The following is a 22,310-nucleotide window of genomic DNA, read 5'->3' on the forward strand; positions in this document are numbered from 1 at the left end:
GAATCACCCGGCTGACGAGACCGTGACTTTAATCCAAGCAAGGCTGTGGAAGTTTATGTAGAATCGCGCATCTTTAAAAGGTGGCAATTTGGAGTAAAACTTCACGTCAAACTTCGAATTCAATCGCGCGTCTCGGAGAGAGAAATCGATTTGCCATGAACTTTATTTGAGTGTAGGCGAATGGTAAAAATACCGGAGGCGCATTTGTCATGGAGACCGTATGGTCTCCATTTCGTCTCCGTTCAATCCGCCCATTATGTGGACAGTGTATCAGAGAAATAATATAATTATACCGACGCAATCTCTTTTCAGAGATAAGTCTATATAAGCGCGATTCTTATATTATTTCTTATCGCGTAAAATCGTTATGAAGGCATCGTGAAAGCCTCTATCAATTTTAAAAAATGTCCTAAAAATTTTTAAATAGTTAAAATATGTTCTATGGTTAACTATAGCTCGCCACACTCCGGTCCAGTAGACCGCTGAACGTTTTTCAAGTTTTCTAGTTTTCATATAATAACATCACTTTCTTAACCTGATGTTATCATAAACATCTCATTCAGACTCTGTATTTACAATTCCTACATTACAAGTTTAAAAATATTAATTAAAATGAAAATCAAGCACAAAACGACAAAGTCGCACGGTCTCACGGATAAATAATTGTGGCTAGCTATATATAAAGTTAATAAATCTATATAATTACACACTTTCACGGTATATTAAATAAATAGCATAATTAATACTCCTTTCATGTTAATGACTTCTAATGTTCCTGTCAAAAAAACATTAAATGTATAAAGAAGAATATAGTTTTGTTAATAAGTATAGTATAATATTCAAATATACAAATGAAAACCTTGTAATGGTCGCACAGTTAAATTTGTAGTGTCAAATTGTACTCCATTTAAGTAATTTTTTACGATTGTATAAGTCGCCACTGCTCCTACTCAATATGTCGTTAATTTAACTAAAACAATAGAGTTAAAATAATGTTTCGTGTTAAAATAATAAATTTCGACACACGTGATGGTTAAAAATAACAAAATGTTATTTAACTCAAGCTATCTATTGGTTTAAATTTCATCCTTTAATATTTAACAGTGCGGTATTAAATGTCATTCCTGAGACTTATCCGTCTCTACTCCTTATTCCTGTATCCAAGCAATCTTCCATCTTACGGCTTGTCGTACGGAGACAAAGATGTCTTTCAAAGGTTGAACCAACGTCAGATATTTTTCCACGTCTTTCGCGTCACGACTTTTTGCGACAGTGTCAATCGCAAGTCATAAAAAGACATTGAAAAATGTAAAGATGCCATACTCGCGCTCCTCTCATCTTTTCAGGATGAAAACTCCGGTTAGATGGCTTTTCATATCTCGGACGGCGCGATGCGACACGAAGCTTCGCGGGGAAGCAAAGTGGGAAAGACGCTTCTGAGAGCGTCTAACGCCCGGAATCGCTGCCTTTTAAAGAACCGTTTTAGTCCAGTCACTATGTACAAAAAAACGGATTATAAAAGACATAATTCTGACCCAGGATTTTTCTTTTGGGGGGTGTTGGGGGGCTCAAGAAAAGCTTAATCTCAAGTTTTCGACCTCTGTTTCCCGCTTGCTTTTTTTACGGGAGTAAAAAATGTGAAAAAATGGTTTTTCCGCGATAACTCGGTTTCTAATAAAGTTACAAGGTCGAATCGGAGCTCATTTTAAAGCTTTTTTTACGCTCTACAAATTATGTCGTATGACATTTTTACGTATGATCGATTGTTTTCGAGACATCGAACGAGAAAGGGAAATAAAAAAGTATGAGAGAGATATATTTAGTTTTTTCTTTTTACTCATTATTGTCGTCCGAACTTGCAAAAATGCTTCAAATAAAACTTGTAGAGCGTAAAAAAACCTACAATTTTTATTTGTTATTTATTTTATTTCGTTGAAAATTACGCCTTGTAGAGCGCCTCAAAGTGGAGAGTCGTCGTCATCGCGTTAGCGGCGCGTTGGTTACGTCGATACGCGGCACCGAACGCTTTCGCTAAGATTTCCGACTTCATTGACGCAAATAAGTAACATAATAGGTGTTTTTTATAGGATTTTTCCCGCTCTACAAGTTACGTTCAGTGATATTTTGGCGTACGATCGATAGTTTTCGAGATATCGAAAGAGAAAAGGAAAAATTGAGCATTTTTGTTCGTTTTTTTCTATTTTATCGTTTTTCGCACACGAATCTGTATAAACGCTTCAAATAAAACTTGCACAGCAATAAAAATCGTAAAATGTTCTTATTTATTACTTTAATTTCGTTGAAAATTCCATACCGCACTACGCCTTAAAGTTGCAAATAAATCTTGCAAAGCCTGAAATTATTGTAGCTATTTTGAAACCGTCAAGTTTTCTTAATTACACTTACCGTTTCATTGAAGAATACATGAAAGCGTGCAGTTTTATATCTAAGTGACAATATTTGTGAAGTAAGTTTATAAGAAAGAAATACTTTATCGCTGACGCGATGGCGACGACTCTCCACTTTGAGGTGCTCTACAAGGCGTAATTTTCAACAAAATGAAATGAATAACAAATAAAAATTGTAGGTTTTTTTACGCTCTACAAGTTTCATTTGAAGCATTTTTGCAATTTCGGACGACAATAATGAGTAAAGAGAAAAAACTAAATATCTCTCATACTTTTTTATTTCCCTTTCTCGTTCCATGTCTCGAAAACAATCGATTATACGTAAAAATGTCATACGACATAATTTGTAGAGCGTAAAAAAAACTTTAAAATGAGCTCCGATTCGACCTTGTAACTTTATTAGAAACCGAATTATCGCGGAAAAACCATTTTTCACATTTTTTACTCCCGTAAAAAAAGCAAGCGGGAAACAAAGGTCGAAAACTTGAGATTAAGCTTTTTTTGATCCCCCCAACACCCCCCAAAAGAAAAATCCTGGGTCAGAATTATGTCTTTTTTAAATGTACATAGTGACTGGACTATTTTGTTTTTCTCCCACGAAAAATTTCATTTTCCCCGTATGTGCAAACGCCTTTTCACACAGGCAGACAATCAATTAAAATGGCGGATATTAAAAACGCAAAATATACCAGAAACGTATCGCACGCATGAAACTTTCACACGCGCAAAGAATATATAAAACTTATTTATTATTTATTCGTGGACGCGAGAATATCTATATTAAAATTTTCAAATGTATTTGAAATTTATATAAAATCTTCGAGCTTTATCATTTTTCAATTTAACGAATAATTTTTCGATAAGAATGATAATGAACAAAGATAAATTAAAAGTCGACAAATTAAAAATATGGCAATGCCAGAGAAAACATTTCTTTATCGTACGTAACGAAAACAGTGGAATAAGGTTCATGTGTACTTACCTTAGGGTAGTGAATCGGTATCGCCGACGTGTATTGGAAGGTTAAGCTTCCGGGATATCCGTAAAATGGTATGGTCATAATAGGAGTGCTCGAGTCGTCGAAATAGCCGAAGACTAATTTAGTGCCGCTGGGAGAAAACCAGATCGCCTTGTTCGAGCTGAATACTTCCTCTGTAACGCAGCAAAAGTATAAAAAGTTAGTTAATATATTATTAAATCCATATTTCCTTATATATATATATATATATTTATAACAATTAAAGTAATTTAAATCGACCTGACTGGCAATATATATAACGTCTTTCCGATATAAACATTGAAAAACTGTGAGCCAACTTGGTTTAATTGTTATTCTATATACTGGCGAAAGAAATTTCTCAAAGTATTCCTATCAAAGCATAAAATAACAGTATATCTAAAATAAGATTTTATGATATTTATATACATTTATACATAGGTATATCTCTCTTTATTAAAGTAACGACTTCCTTTTCTATAAGCGATGCAATACTTTTGATCGATACTGTATATGCAATTCAATTCTACAATTTCTTTCATAAATTTGAAGTTATGCTGCTGCAGATATGTGAACATATAGACTGTGTAATAAGTTTATTAGCATCATTATTGGATGAACAGAATGTGAATTTACGAAAGAGAACGCGCTTTTCATTTCATCTTAAACCCGCACTGCAGTCACGAAGTACATTCTCGATGCACTGACGTGCACTAAATAAAGTGCAGAGAGACTCGTAATAACCCTTCAGTTTTGCCTCTCGCGTCTCTTGCGCTTTAGCGCAAGTGAAGTCTCTCGGCGATAAAAACTTGACGAAGAAAATTATTGTTATGCGTGTATCTTGTCGACTTTACGGTACCGTCGTATTTTTCTGCCGGCTGCCGTTAGACCCCGTGACATCTTTGCGCTAACGACGAAGCGAGAAATTGCGACGATCGTTCTCGTCCTCGTAAAAACTCAATAGCGAAATTCATTGCGCGGGGCGTTCTACCCGGTATAATTATAGAGTGCACTGAGCGTGTAGAATGTATCTCGACTCCAGCTCTCTCGTCCCTTTTTGTATTTTGCTAAATAAAGCATGAACGAGAGAGAGTAAGGAAGGTACTTCTGTCTGATATTGGCACCCTTGCTCCATTTTTCTGCATCGTCGCATAATTATCACCCCATCAGAAACTTGTGTGTACGTGTTAACTTTAAGAATGACGCACGCACGGAGTACACGAACTACAATGCGAGATAAAACGACCATAAAAATAATAACCACGAAAGCCTTAATTATCATTTCCATCATATATTTTCATACAATTGAAAAAATGTAAAATTACAATTAAAATATAAAATGCAATCTTCAATATCTTCTTTCATTCAATTCTACTTGGTACATAATTTTACTTATTGAAAGGTAATCTAAAAGTTATTATAATAACCCTTTATAATAACCCTTGTTATATGTGTCTTTATTTATAATGCCTTAAACTGCCTTAAAGTACAATCTTCCCTTTATCGAGTTTCTGCCAGAAAGTAGGTTCCCAGAACTACCGTCGCTCCAATATTAATTTTACGATAAGTACTCGATTAAAGAGCTCGCACCGCGTCAAAGCATAATTCCGCGCAATGAGGAAGCAAGAAGTAATCAAGTTCTCTTTCTCTGTAAACTTCACAAGGAAAGAAAGTTGAGGCTGATCTACCGGCGCATTGCGTAATTATAAAGCCCCACCAAACAAGCGGATATATACTTCCGCTATCCCATTATTGTAGAATAAATAAAGCGTACGCGAGCAGTTGACTCGATTAAATTTCAGTATTCCAATGCTTACGCGTTTACCTCTCGAATTATACTTGTAATAAAATGAAACAAGTTCTTGACACACAAAAGTAGAAGGATTGTAAACCGACTGTAGACCACGAAATTTTTGTCATTTTCATTAACGTAGCATAGGGGAACTTTCATTATTTTTTTAATTTACAAATTTAATTTACTTTACCAATAATCTAACTTTTATCTCCTTTGTACGCGAACAAAACTGGCTTAGCTCACACAATTTGGTTATTCGTACAAAAAATGAAGTTTAACCTGAATTTGCGTTAAATCATATCGAATTCATTCTAACATGTAAATTTCCTGGGACGTTAAAACGCCGATTTTTCTCAAATTCTTTACAATTGTTTCAAAATATGAAAAAATTTGTCATTACTTTTAACTCAAATTAATTTTCTCATTTTTTTTAATTTTTTAAATTTTACACAAGTACACGACTTTAAAGCAGTTTTTCATAAGAATAAATGTACCCGAATTTTTGTAACTCAGTACATATAAAACATCCAAAATAATAGTTTAACTGTTTTTTTTCTTATTGGGGATTAAGCAGTTTTAAGGGTAGTAACTACCTTTTGAATTCTTCTCTACTTTTACACAAGTGCCTAAAGAAAAGTTGATGAAAAAAATATATAATGTGCAGATTTCAGGGTCTCGATTATTAATCAGAGATTTATTTTGCAAAATTCAATACTTGTGTAAAATTTAAGAAATTAAAAAGAAATAAAAAATTAATATGAATTAAAGTAATTTTTTCATACTTTGATGTAAGAAACAACTGTAAAAAATTTGAGAAAAAACGGTGTCTGACGTTCCTCGAGGTTTACTTGTAAGGGATAAGAACATCACGAGAAACTATCGAGATTCGATACACACTTCGCAATTAAACTTGTATTTTATGCAGTTTTCTTTAGCGATAATACAAACAACAAAACGATTGACATCGGTTCCAATTCAATGAACCCCGAGAGAAGCATCTATATTACGAATTTCCTTTTGTCCGTCAGTTTCGATGAACAAAGTGCATACGCACAGAAAGGATCTCCTAATTAACCGATGCCGTTTTTTTTCTGCACATTCCCCCGACGAAGGGAGACCGCGCCGCCGCGCCGATGGTTCGAGGGAAAATCGCTGATGTGATAAGCGAGTTCATAGAGCGTGCAGGAACGTCGGAAAGGAGCCGGATGAGCTGCGAAGGAACCGAGCAAAAACTCTTTATTTCGTTTCCTTTCGAAAAGAGGGGGGAGGGTCGGCTCGCGAACACAGTAGGACATAAATATCCAGTTTGCAAGCCGCGAGGGTGTTACCGTAAGAATAAAAAAGAACGAACAGGGGAGGGGAAGAAGGTGGAATTAAACTGAAATTAACCCCATGATGCGTGTCCTCGAAATGAAGGTTTATAAAAGGTAAAAAGAAATTATCGCGAGATATTTAAGTCAGATAAATTGTAGAAAGTTCGTGGCAATCTGGGGACTACTGGAGAACAAAATTTCATAAAAATTACAGAGAGCATCGTAAAGAAGAGAATAATTATGACAAAATCTAAAAGACTCTTTCTTTCTCTTCTTATATATTTCAAAATTGATTAATTTCTCAATAAGCAATATAGATTCAAAAAATCATAAATATGAGCAATAAAGTTGTTCCTCGGGAAAATGATTGAAGATATGGGCTCGGTACCTGAAACTTTAGATTTCGGTCCTTGAAAGTTCCATAGTTATAAGGCCTCGCGCTATAAATCTGCTTCCGAGAAATCGAGTCAGAAAAATGAGAGGAGATAGCATATTTGGAGAACATCTGCGGAGAACCTTAGACACTCCCGCTGAATTCAGCTTGCGATGTTGCGAGACGGAAACGAGACATGAGAGGAGGGGCGGTAAAAAAGCTCTGTCGCTGGCAAACCCGAAGGAGCAGAAGGCAACAAAGGGAAGAACTGAGTAGTGAAGAGAATGGGGAAAACAGATCGCGCGGGGCGAAGCGGTGGAAGGCGTGGGGAGGGGGGGAGAGAGAAAAGAAGAAACGCCACGGCGAGAAAGGAAAACTGCACAAAGACGCGACGCTGCGTTGCGCAGCTTGCTGGACGTGACGAGGGAGAAAAATATCCCGAGGGTGAAATTCCGGATGGACGGGTACGTGTGTATGGGTATGTGTCTATATACCGTGCTACGTATACGTATGTGTGTGTGTGTATCGAAGACTATACGACGACGGGACCGGGGGATAAAGACGGGCTGGATCTGAATGGCACGCGAAGAAAAACGCGGCGTTGCGCGCGCGCACCAAAGTTTTGTCGAGCGACTGATAGATCCGGTTTGGCCAGCCGGCCAATTACTCACGTCCGCCAGTATTTATTCGGGGAATAAACTTTTTACGGCTTCTCCCGTGCGATTTTATTGAGCCGCGCGGCGACGTTGATGCGACGCATGTAAGCTCGAGTAATTCTCCCGATAGGCGATTTTCACCATTTTATTTTATGAGGGTGAGATCGTGAATGGCAAAAGAATTAAATAAAAATGCACTCGGTCACATTTAGATTCCTCAATATCCGTCTGTTCGCTGCATATTGGTTTGCCAATAGTGATCATAGCCAATAAACACACAGGTTTGCGCAAATGTCACGCCTTACAAATATTATTTTGAAAAATGAGAAAAAAGAACGGAACACTTTATCTTCCTCTAATCTATAAATATTTGATACGTATGTATACCGGGTAAGGAAAAAGTCTGGAACCGGTTAAATATCTCAAAAACAAGACATTTTAAGAAAAAATATTTTATACATAAGTTGTAGGGCTTTAACAAATGCATCAAATGGTGGTACTTATTTGATCTTGAGCGTAAGTATAGAGGAGCTTTTAAGGTCAACTTTAAAATTTTGGAAGAAAACCCCCAGTTTTTTTATTTAATATTCTTGTAGCTGACATCGAGAGCTTTTTAAAACACTATCAATAAACTTCTTTCGGTTGAGTACTTTTTGAGATATTGACAAGGTGTACCGCGTGGAGGCTGCACGAACGGATTTACACCTTATTGTGTGTGTGTGCGATGTGTGTGTGTGTGTGTGTGTGTGTGTGTGTGTATACACTTTGGCTAATGCTAATCCCGGCGGTACTTGAACTTTGTCAACTCATATCTCAAAAAATACTCAACCAAAAGAAGTTTATTGATAGTATTTTAAAAAGCTCTCGATGTCAGCTACAAGAATATTAAATAAAAAGTGGAAGTTTTCATTTAAAATTTTAAAGTTAACCTTGAAAGCTCCTCTATATTTACGCTCAAGGTCAAATAAGTACCACCATTTGATGCATTTGTTAAAGCCCTACAACTTATGTATAAAACTTTTTTTTCTAAAGTGTCTTGTTTTCGAGATATTCCTCACTCTGTATACGTAACAGGATAAACTGCGCGATGTAAAAATTATAGATATCAAAATTATTAAATGGGAGAAGCAGCGCAAGAGCCTGCAAATATCCAACGCGAAATGTTTACAAACAAGTTTTATACAAACATGCAAACAAATATTATAAAACAAATTGCTTTCAGTCGCTGTTTTATCACTGGAAAAAAAAATTTTTACACGATATACGTGACGCAACACACCCGGTGCAGGTGCATCGTGCGCGGATGACATAGGTTAAATAAATTCTTTCGAAAACGGGACGAGATGAATCCAAACCTTTCTCCGGGAGATATTCCCGTCGTGATTGTCAAACATGTCGCGGGAGGAAACGAGATAGCGCGCTCTCAGAACGGCGCGACGGAGCAGGAAGAACGTAAAAATCACTCCTTACGCTCCTTCGCTGTCGTGTTTACGATTTTGCAACAGTAACGCATATTTCGTGCATAAAATATAAATTCCTGTGCGCGGCGACATTTCCATCCACGGCACGGGTAGAATCTACATACACGCGCGGTACTCGAGGGGTGGGAGGAGGGAGGGGAAGAGGGACGACGGCCGGGATGGGGGAGAAAACATTTCAGAATCCGATCAGAAATCGGGATCCTGTGAAGGGGACGGTACCATTAGCCAGCCGGGATTTAGAGAAAAGGATTTTCTCTCTGAATCCCCGTCGCTCTATTAATGTCACATCTGCCATTGTTGAAAGAAGTGGAAAACGGCGGATTTCCATTTTACACAAGATGTATCAGCGTCAGGTCTATCGCCCGCCAGCAGATCTCTCTCTCTCTTTCTCTCTCTCTCTCTCTCTCTCTCTCTCTCTCTCTCTCTCTCTCTCTCTCTCTCTCTCTCTCTCTCTCTCTCTCTCTTTCTCTCAATAAGCGCGAGAGAAAACGAGGAAATTACTGGTACAGAAACGTATTTTTGTGTTTAATAAAATACCGTGATATTTGCACGTCGTGTTTGTTTCTCAATGGAAGGGAATGATAGGACAGTAAAGCCCGACCAAAAAGATTGCGACACGAAATAAACGCGAAATATCTTTTACAAATAATACCCTATATCATCAGTTATCCTTTCTTTATCTTCCCACAAAACAAAGAATATTATAAATCAACATCTTGAAATGTTGATTTTATGTGTTATCTTTTGAACATTTTTGCTTAATATTTTTAAAATGTTTCAAAGACATTTTATCAAATAATGTAATTCGAATGCAAAATTGTTTTAGAAGGATATTGACTCACTGAAGTTATTTGTAATAATATGTTGATACAACATTAGAAACTACATATTATAAAATGTTATACATATATATACTATTGAATATCGCTGCAATAACATTCTATTAATAATTTTTGTCTACTGGGTTATTAATGAAATATTTTTTGGAAAACACACATTACCAATAAAGTCACTAGAGAATTGCGCTAATTAATTAATTCTATTTACAATGCAATAAGACGAGCGTTGTAATTGATCGAGTGGCGCGGTGGTGAAGTAGACTGGATCGTTGTACTTCAGCAAAACGTCTTTAATAATTAATCCAGCACGGAATGCGCTTGACACATGGTTTACCTTCCACAAATTTCCCGTATAATACGGGTTTTACTCGTTTGCCGCGTAATTTACTGTGGTATCATCATAACCATAAGATACGGCGTCTTCATCAGTATCTGCCGCGTAACATGAATAACCCTTCCACGCGATGTGTTACGTCAATGTGGATACTTTATCACATTCACGTTTGAATACGTGGAATTTCCACACGAATGAGAAATTACTAAATAACGTTAATTTAATATGCATATTAAATTAGATTATATTTTAATATTAACATATACTAGTAATTAATATTTAATTTAATTATTACATATATATGCGCTACTTTCTTCTTATCTAAATAAATTTAAATAATAATCATTATTAATATAGTAAAATTAATTCTCCCGTGCTCCAATTAAAAAATAAATTAAATTCTTCGTAATTTCACAACAATAAATATTATTATTATTGTTAACCTTTAGAGGACAGAAAGCTTAGTTGTAGGTTGTAGGCTTCAAACTTGTGTTTACGCGTTAAATATTATCATATATATAATCTAAGATACAAATGAAAATGGGCCAATTCTGAGAATTAAAGTCGATTTCCGAAAATTGAATTACTCCTATCTTCTTAGAACTCTTTTGTGAAACCTTTAGATATTATGTCCCCTCTACCTTTACTACTTTCTTACTCTAACTTTACTCGTAAATAAAATTTTTTTGTCCACACAGTCCTTATGAATTTGTTTGCATTTTTTATGAGTTTTAAAATATATTTTTATAACGAGATTTTGCGAAAAGTATTTCTATATTTCTCATTCAAAACTAAATATAAATATAAATAACAATTTATTTGAAACGTGCAATTATATTTTATGCAATTTATCCATCTTTGTTAACGTACCAGATGGGAAGCTTATTGTTACACTGTTAAATTCGTATAGGGTCAAATTATACTCAATTTGATTAATTTTTAACCATTCCTATAAGTTCGTCACTGCTCCTACTCAATACATATAGTTAATTTAACTAAAACAATGTTAATTTGACTAAACCAATAAAGTTAAAATAATATACTATTTTGTTTTAAAATAATAAATTTTGACGCACATGGTATAGTTAAAAATAACAAAATGTTATCTAACTCAAAGTATTGGTTTAAATTTTATTTTTTAACATTTAACAGTGTATTATAGGCTCCACGTGGGTCGCTTATTTTTCGTAGTATAACACTAACACATATATGAAAGTTATAAATAAAAATCATAAAAAATCATGAAAAAACCTGTTCATCCTCTAAAGATTAAGAAATCCTCTAAAAATTAAGAAATTATTATGTATTAATGGAATGGTTTCCACTATTCTCTTTGATTTTACATGTATCAGAAGACATCGTTTTCGAGAGAGAAACAACCTTGATTTCTCATGACGCGTCGATCTCGTGGTGAATTCTCTCGTCCAATCAATTTTTGCGTCCGACTGAAAATCTTCAACGCGCGTAAACCAGTCTATTTACCACAGTACTAGTTAAGAAAATTCCGAAGCTACCGTAAAAGCTAAAATATACATATGTCATCAGCGAAGGCCACGATTCTACTGACAGGAACAAAATACAGGCTGTTGAGAAGTTCTTGGCGTGCCTCGAGCGACGGTTTGACACACTTTATCGATGACTCTTTCGCAGTTGTTCGACTGTGTAAAATCGCGAACGACGGTGCGCGCGGTCATACACAAGATGAAACGATTTCGATATCGCGTCGCCTGCGGTTATTGCGAATCGATTTCTCGCAACAATTATGTTTAGTGTTATTAAATCAGTATTATTAAATCGCCCGATTATTTTTTTTACCGATAAATAAATTGTTATTAAAAAACCCATTAACACTTTAAATTTTTTAAATTAAACATTCCTGGTATTTTTCAACCTTCTATTTCATTTAATATTCTTACATAAAATAATTATTCAATCTATAAAAAATATTTTTTCGATGCAGTTCTCTCTTTTCGTTCAAGAAGCTCTTATACGCGACCTTTAATATATGCGACATGTGGACGATTCACTAATTAATTGTCATTCACATATTAATTAATCATTGCCATTCGTAATGGATTTAACGCCCGATAACGTAGTCGGCAGTTTGTCATTAGCTCACGTTACGTACACGTACGGTGCATTCAAACGCATTCCAAACATGGACGTCCGATAGCATTTCCGGGACATTACGACACAAATACTCAAAGATGTCGATGAAATATTTAAACAACAGCGTATATGCCAGATGACACCCGCGAATTAGTCGTATTAAACATGATTATGTGTAAAGAATGGTATCACCGTCTTTTATTACGAGAGAAAAATTCATCATAAAATATACCTCTTAATTTTTTTAAATGTATCTTTTTACAGTTCAGTGTATACTCACAAATTTTTGATTTTTTAACACTGTATCCTAATACTTTTTTATGCAGGCTGTTCTGAGAAACCGATTATTTAAAAAATATGTAATTCCATTTTTAAAAAAGTGCACTTGCATTTTTTAGGTACATCGTTGCATTTATGAAAAAAGTAAACTCGTAGGAAAGTAGACCTTCCTATACCATTCAACTTTTTTTGTATCACTAACCAAACTCGAAATATAATCCGTCCTAATTACGTGGCTCACCCGTAGTATAAGGTCGTTGAAATTAAACATAGACTTGGGTTGCTGCGTCGTGAATAGTCACTGGAGATGGACATCCGCCTAAATCTTTATACAGGTTTTACCAAAAACGTAAAAATCCGGAAATAACTTAAAAAAAAAAGCAAAAATATCGAAAAACGCTAAAACACGTATTCCAATATTTTAAAAAGAAATAACAAGTAAACGTCCCAGTGTCCGACTACATTGGAGAAAAATACTTACTATTTATTTGAACAATTAAAAATAAAAATAATAATTATTGTAAAAAAACTTTAATATTTAACAATTAATTGGGGAAAAAGAAGTAAACCTAATTAAACATTTTTGTATTTAAAAAAATTGATTAAATAGAGCACGTGTCTGTTGTTTGTCAAAATGATGGCCAATCGTTAACAGATTCATTAAGCGTAAGCATGTAGCTAATAGTATAAAAATTGAATATTTAATTATAATGTAAATAATTAATCAATTATCTAATTTTAAAAATTAGTTAGAAACTCGTTTTGACGAAATTCATCCTAAAAATAACAATTATATAAAACGATATTTTTAAGTGTCCGGATACTGGTACATTAAAAGTATTAGTGGTCCCAATCGCCGGACGCATGTGCGAACGCAACTTGTCAAAAAATCAAAGGTTAGTGTCATTCAGTGTCGCCTGTTGTAATCAATAGATTTGAACGGTAAGTGTAATAATTACATATTTTTAAAGGCATTTAATTGCATGTGAGCCTTTTAAAACTACCCTGTAAATCTGAATCAGTGAAAAGTCCCTGAAATAACATACTTTACACTGATATCAGTGAATGGTCATTGAACGCATCAGTGACTATTCACTGATATCAGTCTAAACTGTCTAAAATATGCCACTTGGTTACTTTTCACTGATTCAGATTTAGAGAGTACTCATCGACAATTTATTTTTATTTACAAATGTGAAAATTTGAAATAAGTTAATTATTAAATCATAATAGCTATTGTTACTATAATCAAAGTCAAAATTTATTTTTTATTATCTCATTTAAGCTTTACTGGATTTTTTATGTCAGTGAAAGAGGCTTTTCGGTGACGAAGGAACAATTAAACTTTAACTAATTATATTATTTTGCTTAATTATTCGGTTTTTTATCTGCCTGTTTACTGCAGTTAAGAACTTTATTTAACTATTGTAAGTTAAATGTCATATATCATGCAATTGACGAGAATAAAATATCATTAAATATATAAACATCAATTTAGAACTGTTTTTTGTCATTAAATATCTATTTATAACAATATTTTTCATCAACATGCTAATTTTCTAATTGGTCGGACACTGGGACAAGTTATGCTCCGGATACTAGGCCATAACCTATTTCAGCTGTCCGGTACATTGATGCTCCATTACTTATGTAAATATTTAATTAATAATTGATATATGTGAATTGAAATAATTTTTCCCTGTTTAAGAGAATCTTAAGTTTTCGAATAAATACAAATTATTTATATTAAAGATTTTTCTAATATTATATAAATTGTATTATTTGTGACAAATTATGCTTAAACGTCTGGCCACTGGGACATTTACCTTACCTTTCGGCATAGGTGCTGATCATCCCAGATGTTCGAAGTTGGGATAAGGGTTGAAAATTTTAAATGGCACTAGCGATCACAAGTAGGGGCTTATTCGAAAGGTCTTTTGGAAACAAACAAAACTTGACTAGTTTTAAGTCGTTACGACACCTCCATGCAAAATGGTGGATGTTTAATCTGCTCGTGCTCGTGACGAAGGCTGCTTTACTCTTGAGACTGATAGAGAGTAATTTCTAAAGAAACGGTGGGAATTAGCCGGCCGGCTGGCGGGTCAAATGGCCAGGATAGTCAAGATGGCCGGATGAATTATTTAATAATCATTTTGTACTTTATACAACTAATAATAATTTTGTAATGTGTCATTTAAAACAATATACTGTGGCTGCTACCTTCATATTAAGCTAAAAGAACCACAATAAAGAAAAGAAAGAAGAGAAACCCAAGGGCAGAAATACAAAAGACTGAATTTATACTAATTTATACTACCTAAAAAAACTTAATGTATATTTAATCTCTATTCTCCTTTAAACAACCCTCAGCCCTATTCAATTCAAGAGTAAAGTACAATTTCTTATCAGCAGAATCGCTATCGTACAGTCGGTTCGGGATAATTTGTACCGCAAAAATATAAAGTTTCAGATTTTGTACCCTGTCGTTTCTTTGGAAACTATATATTACCCTCGATCTCTAATTAGTTTCAAAAGTAAAGTATCTTTGATTACGAGAAGAATCAATCGCAGGGTTTCATTTGAACGATCGACTCTTATATATTGTAATATCGGCGTGATATTACATTACACGCGTCATATAAATCCGAATGTGCTTTATAAAAACCGCGAATAAATATAATACCGTTAGCGAAACCTAAAAATATCCATCAAACAAAACTTTAGAAAAAGATATATAAATATCAAAAGGTTCATAAAATTGGAAACAACATTCTACGCTTTTTGTCTTGCTTTATAAAATAAAAAATATTAAAAAAAAAAAAAAAAAAAAAATTCGGGCGTCAGCCAACCATTTTTTGCACCTTTTCACTGCTTGACGAGACGAGCGGCGAGCTGCCCAGCCCAGGTTCGTGAATAGTGAAATTTTCTGTTGAGGCATTCGTCGGCGCAATTTGGATATCCTTTTGTGAATGCATGAAACGTAAATCTGATGCTGTTAGGCTTAAGTTTACGTTATTGGAGAAAGGAAACGTTATGCGCGGCAACACGTAAATTTCAAACTGTTTATCTTTCCAGATCTGCGCTCTCTCTTCATTTCTTCCTCGCAAATGAGAACTTCGAGGATAGATACGCAAACTGGTTGAAAAGTATGCATTTTAATAAATAAATAAATTTAATTTAACCAACAATGTCTTTTTGTTATCATATGGTTTAATCAATTAATCATTAAATATTTGATTTCTGGTAAAACTCTAGAACAGGAAATTCAACTCCATCAATAACCTTGTTATATGTATGCATGTTGCGATCAACACTGTCGAGTAACAATCAAAAGATTTTAACCGTCGCTCTAAAGGTTGGATTCCTTTTTCTAAGAGTTTCACCATATCTCTTATATAATTAAATAACTTTCTAAATTCGATAAGTTATTACATCTTTAATTATCGTAATACCCATCTTGTTCTATTTTTAGATGAAACAGCAGTTATTTCAGTATATTTTAATTGCAAATTAGTGGACGAATCATTAGTCAGTAACATATATGATATAAAGATGAGCATTGTGGAGCGAAATTTTCCTGAAAATACATAACGCTGTCGGTCTTGTTCATTAAAATTTACGCGGTTCATTATATCTTGATTCAACGAATATCCTCATTTGTACCGTTTTAAAATGCGTGTGGATTAAAATAAACGCGCGACACGACGCAGCTCCCGTTGCGTCCTCATTATTGACCTCGGTGTACCAGGTACATACATATACATACCTGGCGATCACCAGGATTTCTGTATACGCTCTGAAAATGGACGATCGGTGGTTGTTTCGTTCCCCTTGATATCGCATCTGCATGCAGATACATCACGAAGTTATCAGTTTCCTGTAGAATCCACCGCGATCTCGCACATTTGCGGCGCCACTTCCGGCAGGGAAAACAAAACGCGGGCCGAGCGTCGCGTCGACGCGCGCATCAATTCATCCGCAACTTTCGCAATAAATCAACAACAGAGATGCGTAAACAATTTCTATCATCTAACCCACTGGGACGTGCAGAGAGATCAATCACAGGACGCGGGATGGCGGCGCGATTTAATTATTCGGCCTAGTCGCCGATCGATTGTGCGAAAGATCGCGTAATGATGAAGACTTTAAATTGCGCAAAATTGCAATTCCGCAAAACTGGATGCTAGGATCTCGAGAGAAACCATCATGGATAAACCTCCAATCCTTTTTCGCCCGCTTATTTACAATCTATATTATAATTTTGAGTGATCACGACCTGCGCTATTTGAATACTCAGATTTACGCCTCCAAATGTTTTACCACATTTTATTTCTCTAAAAAATCCTGCAATGTAAAAATATAAAATAAACAAGAGAGGAAGAAAAGAAAAGTACCGTAAAAAAAAATTGGGAACGGGATTGTTGCGCTGTCGATCAACGCGCGCTGAAAATCCAACGTCGTTAATTGAAAAATTTCCGACATTTCGTCGACGCAATGATTGTAACGCGAAAACGCGCGAATAAATATGACCCCCGCGCCAGGAGAGATATGGATCTCTCGCATTGGTCAGGCGTTCAGAATGACGTGGACGACACCGTCGTCGACCTCGTCGAAGATAATCGGTCGAATACACATGCAGTGAAAGCGCGTCGCGCGATCCTGCATTTTAAATCATCCCCCCGACTTTTTCCGTCGCAGCTTTTCAACGGCGCGGCGGCAGCTGGCACGGCCCAGCTGCCAATAGCACAGGCGTTATCCGGTCAATTTACCGCGTTTATCCCTTTAAATATGGACGCGCGCCCCGTTGATCCACTCGTTATTCCCGATTTCGCGATGCTAAGCGCTGTTTTTCACAGACGCGAGCGTTTTTATGCGGCTCTGTCGGGAAAGTTGGCAATAACAATCGCGAACAATAATAACCGTCATTCATGCACCATCGTTGATTATAATTGTTGTTGACATTCGACGACAAAGTCGATTTCACCCGTTTATCGCAATGTACGACTTCAAGAATGGGCTATTTAATTAATAAAAATTTTTTAACATCGAGACAATGCGAAATTATTTTGGTTTTTAAAGCGCCTATACGGACGTAGATATATTTTACGTGGAATAATAATGGTGTTTGAAATTTCAATCAAATTAGCTACGGGTATCTTCAAACCATTGAAACAAAACTGTATTTCCATATCCTTTATTTTTCTCTCTCTTTCTCTTCCTGCATGTTTCCACGCGTGGAATCGATGCCGAATTTATTACCGCTATGGCATACATATTCATCGTGACGGGCGTCACTTACAGGATATAGAAACTAAATCTATATACTGGAAGTGAGACCGTAACCATCAAACTCTCTCGCATTGTCCTTACTTTCTCGATTGACGCTGATGAATTTTTACGCCCCTTCATCCATTGATTCACCGGTTGTCGCCGCGCGATAAAACGAGGTGCGACGTCTAAAGGGACAAGGGTTGGAAAAAAAAGCATGGTTGATGAAGATTCAGCAATGTGCAAACGCGGGCAAACATCCCCAGGAGCTACGCGAATTACAACGCTGAATATACGGCGCCTTTCTTTCGCGTCGTCCTGTATTACCGTTTCGCACGAAGCAAAAACTTGCAAATCCGATTAGTGAATAATATTTTAAGAGTTCGCAATATTTGTAACAATTTAACTTCGGATCCGGTTATAATAAAAACGATATATTTAATTTTACAATCCTATGACACGACAGATAGATTAATTTCTCGTATATGTGATTCCATAGAAATTTTTTTAGAATATATATGTATATATTAATTTTCAGTGAGTTAGACGTGACAGAGAGCAATAAAGGGGAGGTGGCACGTGCGTAGCATTCAACTACAAATATTTTCTTCCTCCCGGTAAAAACCGTATCAATTTGCATTTCTAATTAGCCATTAGCATAAAGCTATAATAGTTTCTTATTACTTAGCACGAGAAGAGCGGCATAAGCAGCAACACAACAGGCGTTTATATCTAATCTCACGTATTTAAGTTAAACGAAATTACAGAGTGGACAATATCCGTCGAATTATTCAACGCCTCGTATACATTGCTGCATCGCTGTATGCTGTATTCCTGCAGCGTGTCGCGTTGCCAGCTCCGCTTTAAAAACAAATGTTTTATAAAAAATAAATAAAATATTTTTACGTTAAACGGGGGGGTTGTTGTATACGTTTTATAGTAACAGATCCCTCAAAGGGATAAATGAAAAATATTGCGTGACTCGTTGAATTGTTGCCATATACGCGTGCGGGTGCGGACGCAATGAATTGAAACGCTCTTTTGTGCAGTTTGATCGCTAAAAATGCATAGCGCGATATATCGGCTTTACACAAGATTTACGCTTGTTAGATAGCCTCGTATCTTTAACTTAATTTATTCTTGTTATCTTTTTTATTCTGTTTCATTCACGAATTACTTTCGAGTTGAACAATTAAAAAGAGACGTATTTTAATGCAAAAAAAAAGTATTTGAAAATACTAGATCGCCATGCTTTTAAAAAGCGTTTTCCACGCAGAAAATTTGTCAGAAAAAAGTCTTGTTAATAACCCTTCGTCTGTAAAGCTTATTTTGCACTCTCGGATGAGTATAAACGTGGATCTGTCACCTTTGACGCTATTTTTTTCTACCTCAAAGTATTTTAAAGAATATGAAAAAAATTCACAAAACATCTGCCCACATTGTAGTCGCTGATTTCATAGTCATTTTGATAAACATCACTTATTTAATATTTTCTGACAGGCTTGCAAGTTTTACAGTTACAAGCAAATATTATTTTGGACGCCGTAGATCCACGTTTACAGACGGAGGGACAATTCTAATAAAGAACAAATATGGAATACATTTCGATTAGACTATTTACCTTCATACACCCAGTCCGGTACTCCATTGTAAATAGTTCCAAACACTCCCGTGTTGGTTATCTGATAGTCATTGGCCACTTCTGCCTCCGGTCTGTAATAGATATTGTTCTGGTGAACGTAGATCAGGGCGTTGCCGCGCGGTGCCCAGGTCGCGAGCTGCAACGGCGTCGACTCGTTGGCCGCCAATATCGTCTCCGTTCTGCAAACATAACAAACAACGTGTTTCGTAATACAGTGAAAACAACAACTCTCGCAGTTATTTTCTCGCCGCCGCGCCGCGTCTGCGTTTTCCAAGACAGAGACCACTCGCGGGGCATTTTTACGCTTTTGCGGAGAAGAAACTGACGCGCGCAACTTTCCCGCTTTTTCGTGCTTCCTATTTCACGTTTCCCCATTGTAAATAAAATGTTCATCAGTTTATCTCTCAGTCAGGACATTGCGCTTTCAAGGACGGATGTGCGCGGTTACGGTAAAAATGTTACAAATGCAAGAGTACTTTTTTTACTACTTTAGTACTAGTTTTGTACAAAATTACAAAAGAAGAAAACGTAGTAGAAACCAAAAAGATGGAGTACACACACATACACGCGTAACGTGTTATTGCCTTAAATTTAAAAGTGAAAAATGTTACGAAATAATGTTAGGTAGCACGACAGGCTAAACGTCTCATATATTTTGTATTTTTAATTTTGCTAATACACCGCCTGTTGGACGAAATGCCGCGACACACACTTTTACAAAAACTTTTCTCTCGAAATTATTCGCGAGTTAATAACAAAATATATAAAACGCGAAATACGAGATGCAAAAACATCAAGTTAGTGGAATTATTAGCTGCTGACCTCTTAATCTAACGTACAAAGTGGCAGCATAGCGCAACGTCATAAAGTTAATAATTAAAATTGAAGATTTGGTGTGTATCGCTTACAGGTTAGTGTATAAACTTTTATTTTGCAGTCAATCTACTTTACAGATTCTCAGTCGCTTTTTGTTGCATGTAAAACTAAGGTAGAACTTTAGTGTAGTCTACTTAGCAAGTATAATCATATGAGTGATATACATTTCTTTGTGTACAATAAAAAAGTAGACAGCGATATCGGATAATTTTGAGATAGTTTGTATAATAAATATATAATATTATTATTATTATTATTAATGTAATAAGACTATTTTATTATTAATACGTCTTAAAATGCAATAAAAATTATTTTTTGCAAGATTAATATAAAGTGGTTCAAATTACCCTACAAAAATCTATCTTCGAAAATTTTATATAACTATAATATTAAACTTACCATAAATAAACGAAATTTGTTAGGAATACATTGTAACAAATATTTGGCATTACAACTCAGCGAAAAAAAAGTTCAGCTATCTTTAGTAGGTTTTGAATTATCTTAAAAGAGGCTTAGGCTGGTTCAAATTACCCGAATTTCCTCTAAGCTCGTCTCGCTCATCGATCTCACAATCAATCGGATAAATTCACGCTTACAATAGGGTTGGTATCGAAATTCGGGTACATGAAGTTGAGACAGATCATGTAAGCTGTCGGATCACGTCCGCGTTATTATTGCTTAGCGTTCGTGACCGATCTGCTGCAACCAACAATGATGTCACAGTGTCCCGGTTGAACAATGCCGTAACTCTGTATGATTTTAGGCGGGGTTCCTAGTTTGGAACTGCCGGACAACCCGGAGACATAGTCCCGCATAACTATAGCGCGCGCCGTATTGTCACGGTGGCTTTGGCCGGGGGGAAACGTAATACGGGCCACAAATTCTTCGTCAAAGGTTCGAAATCCAAACAATAGCGCGGCGGATTATTACCGGCGAGGGAACGATCGAATAAAACGGCAAATAAGTAATTACTCGCGGGGAATAATTACGATTATAATTCAGAGATGCAATTAACATCGAAATGGATATGTAGCGTATTATTGTTTCCACCAATATGCGGTGCTTCTGCATATTGGTAACACTACGTTTAGGAAACTACATTATTGATGCTTTCAGCACGACAGAAACTATTATGAAATTGTATGTTATTGCTGGGCTGCTGGCAATAAATTATCGCTTATCACGTTATCACGTGCATTTAATTGACTTATTATTCATACAATATAAATAAAGTTACACTAATTAATTTTGTGGTAATAAAATTTTATCAAATCCCTCCTTTGAACTACATATAGATACGTTTATCCCTTACATTGTTTATAACTTTTTTAATTACGTAATCTTCATTTAATTTAATTTAATTTTATATAATTTCTAATTCTCTTTCAATCTTATGATTCTGTTTTGCGCTTCTTGTTTTGTGCTTAAATGTCTGTAAAAAAATATAGTCGAATAGACATTTTCAATGTTTTTTTTCCTAATGTCCGCATTTTCGGCATTTTACGACTTCCTCGTAAATTAAGTTTAGATCGGGTAATTTCTGCCAAGACTAAAGACCTCTCCGAGCTAGTTCGCGATTAGGTAGAGACGCTGTTTACAAACGGCTTGAGAAAAGCCGATTAAGGGAAGTTGATTTTTGCCCTCGCGTGCGTCGTAAAAAGATCATTGTAGGATCCTACAATGTAGACAATGTAAATCGACGGGAAACACTCTAACCGTTTGTTTACTCGAGTACCAAAGCCGTAGATTTTATGAATCGACCTTTTTGGTTGTGTATATCTACAGAAAATATAGTCCTTTTATCGCGTTATCTCACGTGCCGTAAAAGCGCGAATAAAGTTAGATATTTCACTCTCTTAACGTCAGATTAAGATGCACAGTTTCAAGATGCTCGAGACGCATCCAGCAATAATGTTCTGCGCGACATGCGACGGGAATAA

At 35.6% G+C, this 22,310-nt stretch overlaps 1 protein-coding gene across 4 annotated transcripts in view; it reads right to left on the bottom strand.

The window, feature by feature from the left end:
* LOC143907445 (venom dipeptidyl peptidase 4) overlaps nt 1-22,310 on the bottom strand; it is a 432,526-nt gene that overhangs the window by 47,180 nt on the left and 363,036 nt on the right. For all 4 annotated transcript variants that reach the window (XM_077424253.1, XM_077424255.1, XM_077424254.1 and 1 more), the window contains exons 6-7: nt 19,474-19,673; nt 3,391-3,560 (exon numbers count right to left, since the gene is read on the bottom strand). In XM_077424253.1, coding sequence (XP_077280379.1) covers nt 3,391-3,560; nt 19,474-19,673 — 370 coding nt within the window. The remainder of the gene's footprint in view (nt 1-3,390; nt 3,561-19,473; nt 19,674-22,310) is intronic.

The sequence above is a fragment of the Temnothorax americanus genome, unplaced genomic scaffold (genome assembly GCF_048541705.1).
Source record: "Temnothorax americanus isolate GAGA-0224 unplaced genomic scaffold, ASM4854170v1 Scaffold80, whole genome shotgun sequence".
NCBI lineage: Eukaryota > Metazoa > Arthropoda > Insecta > Hymenoptera > Formicidae > Temnothorax > Temnothorax americanus.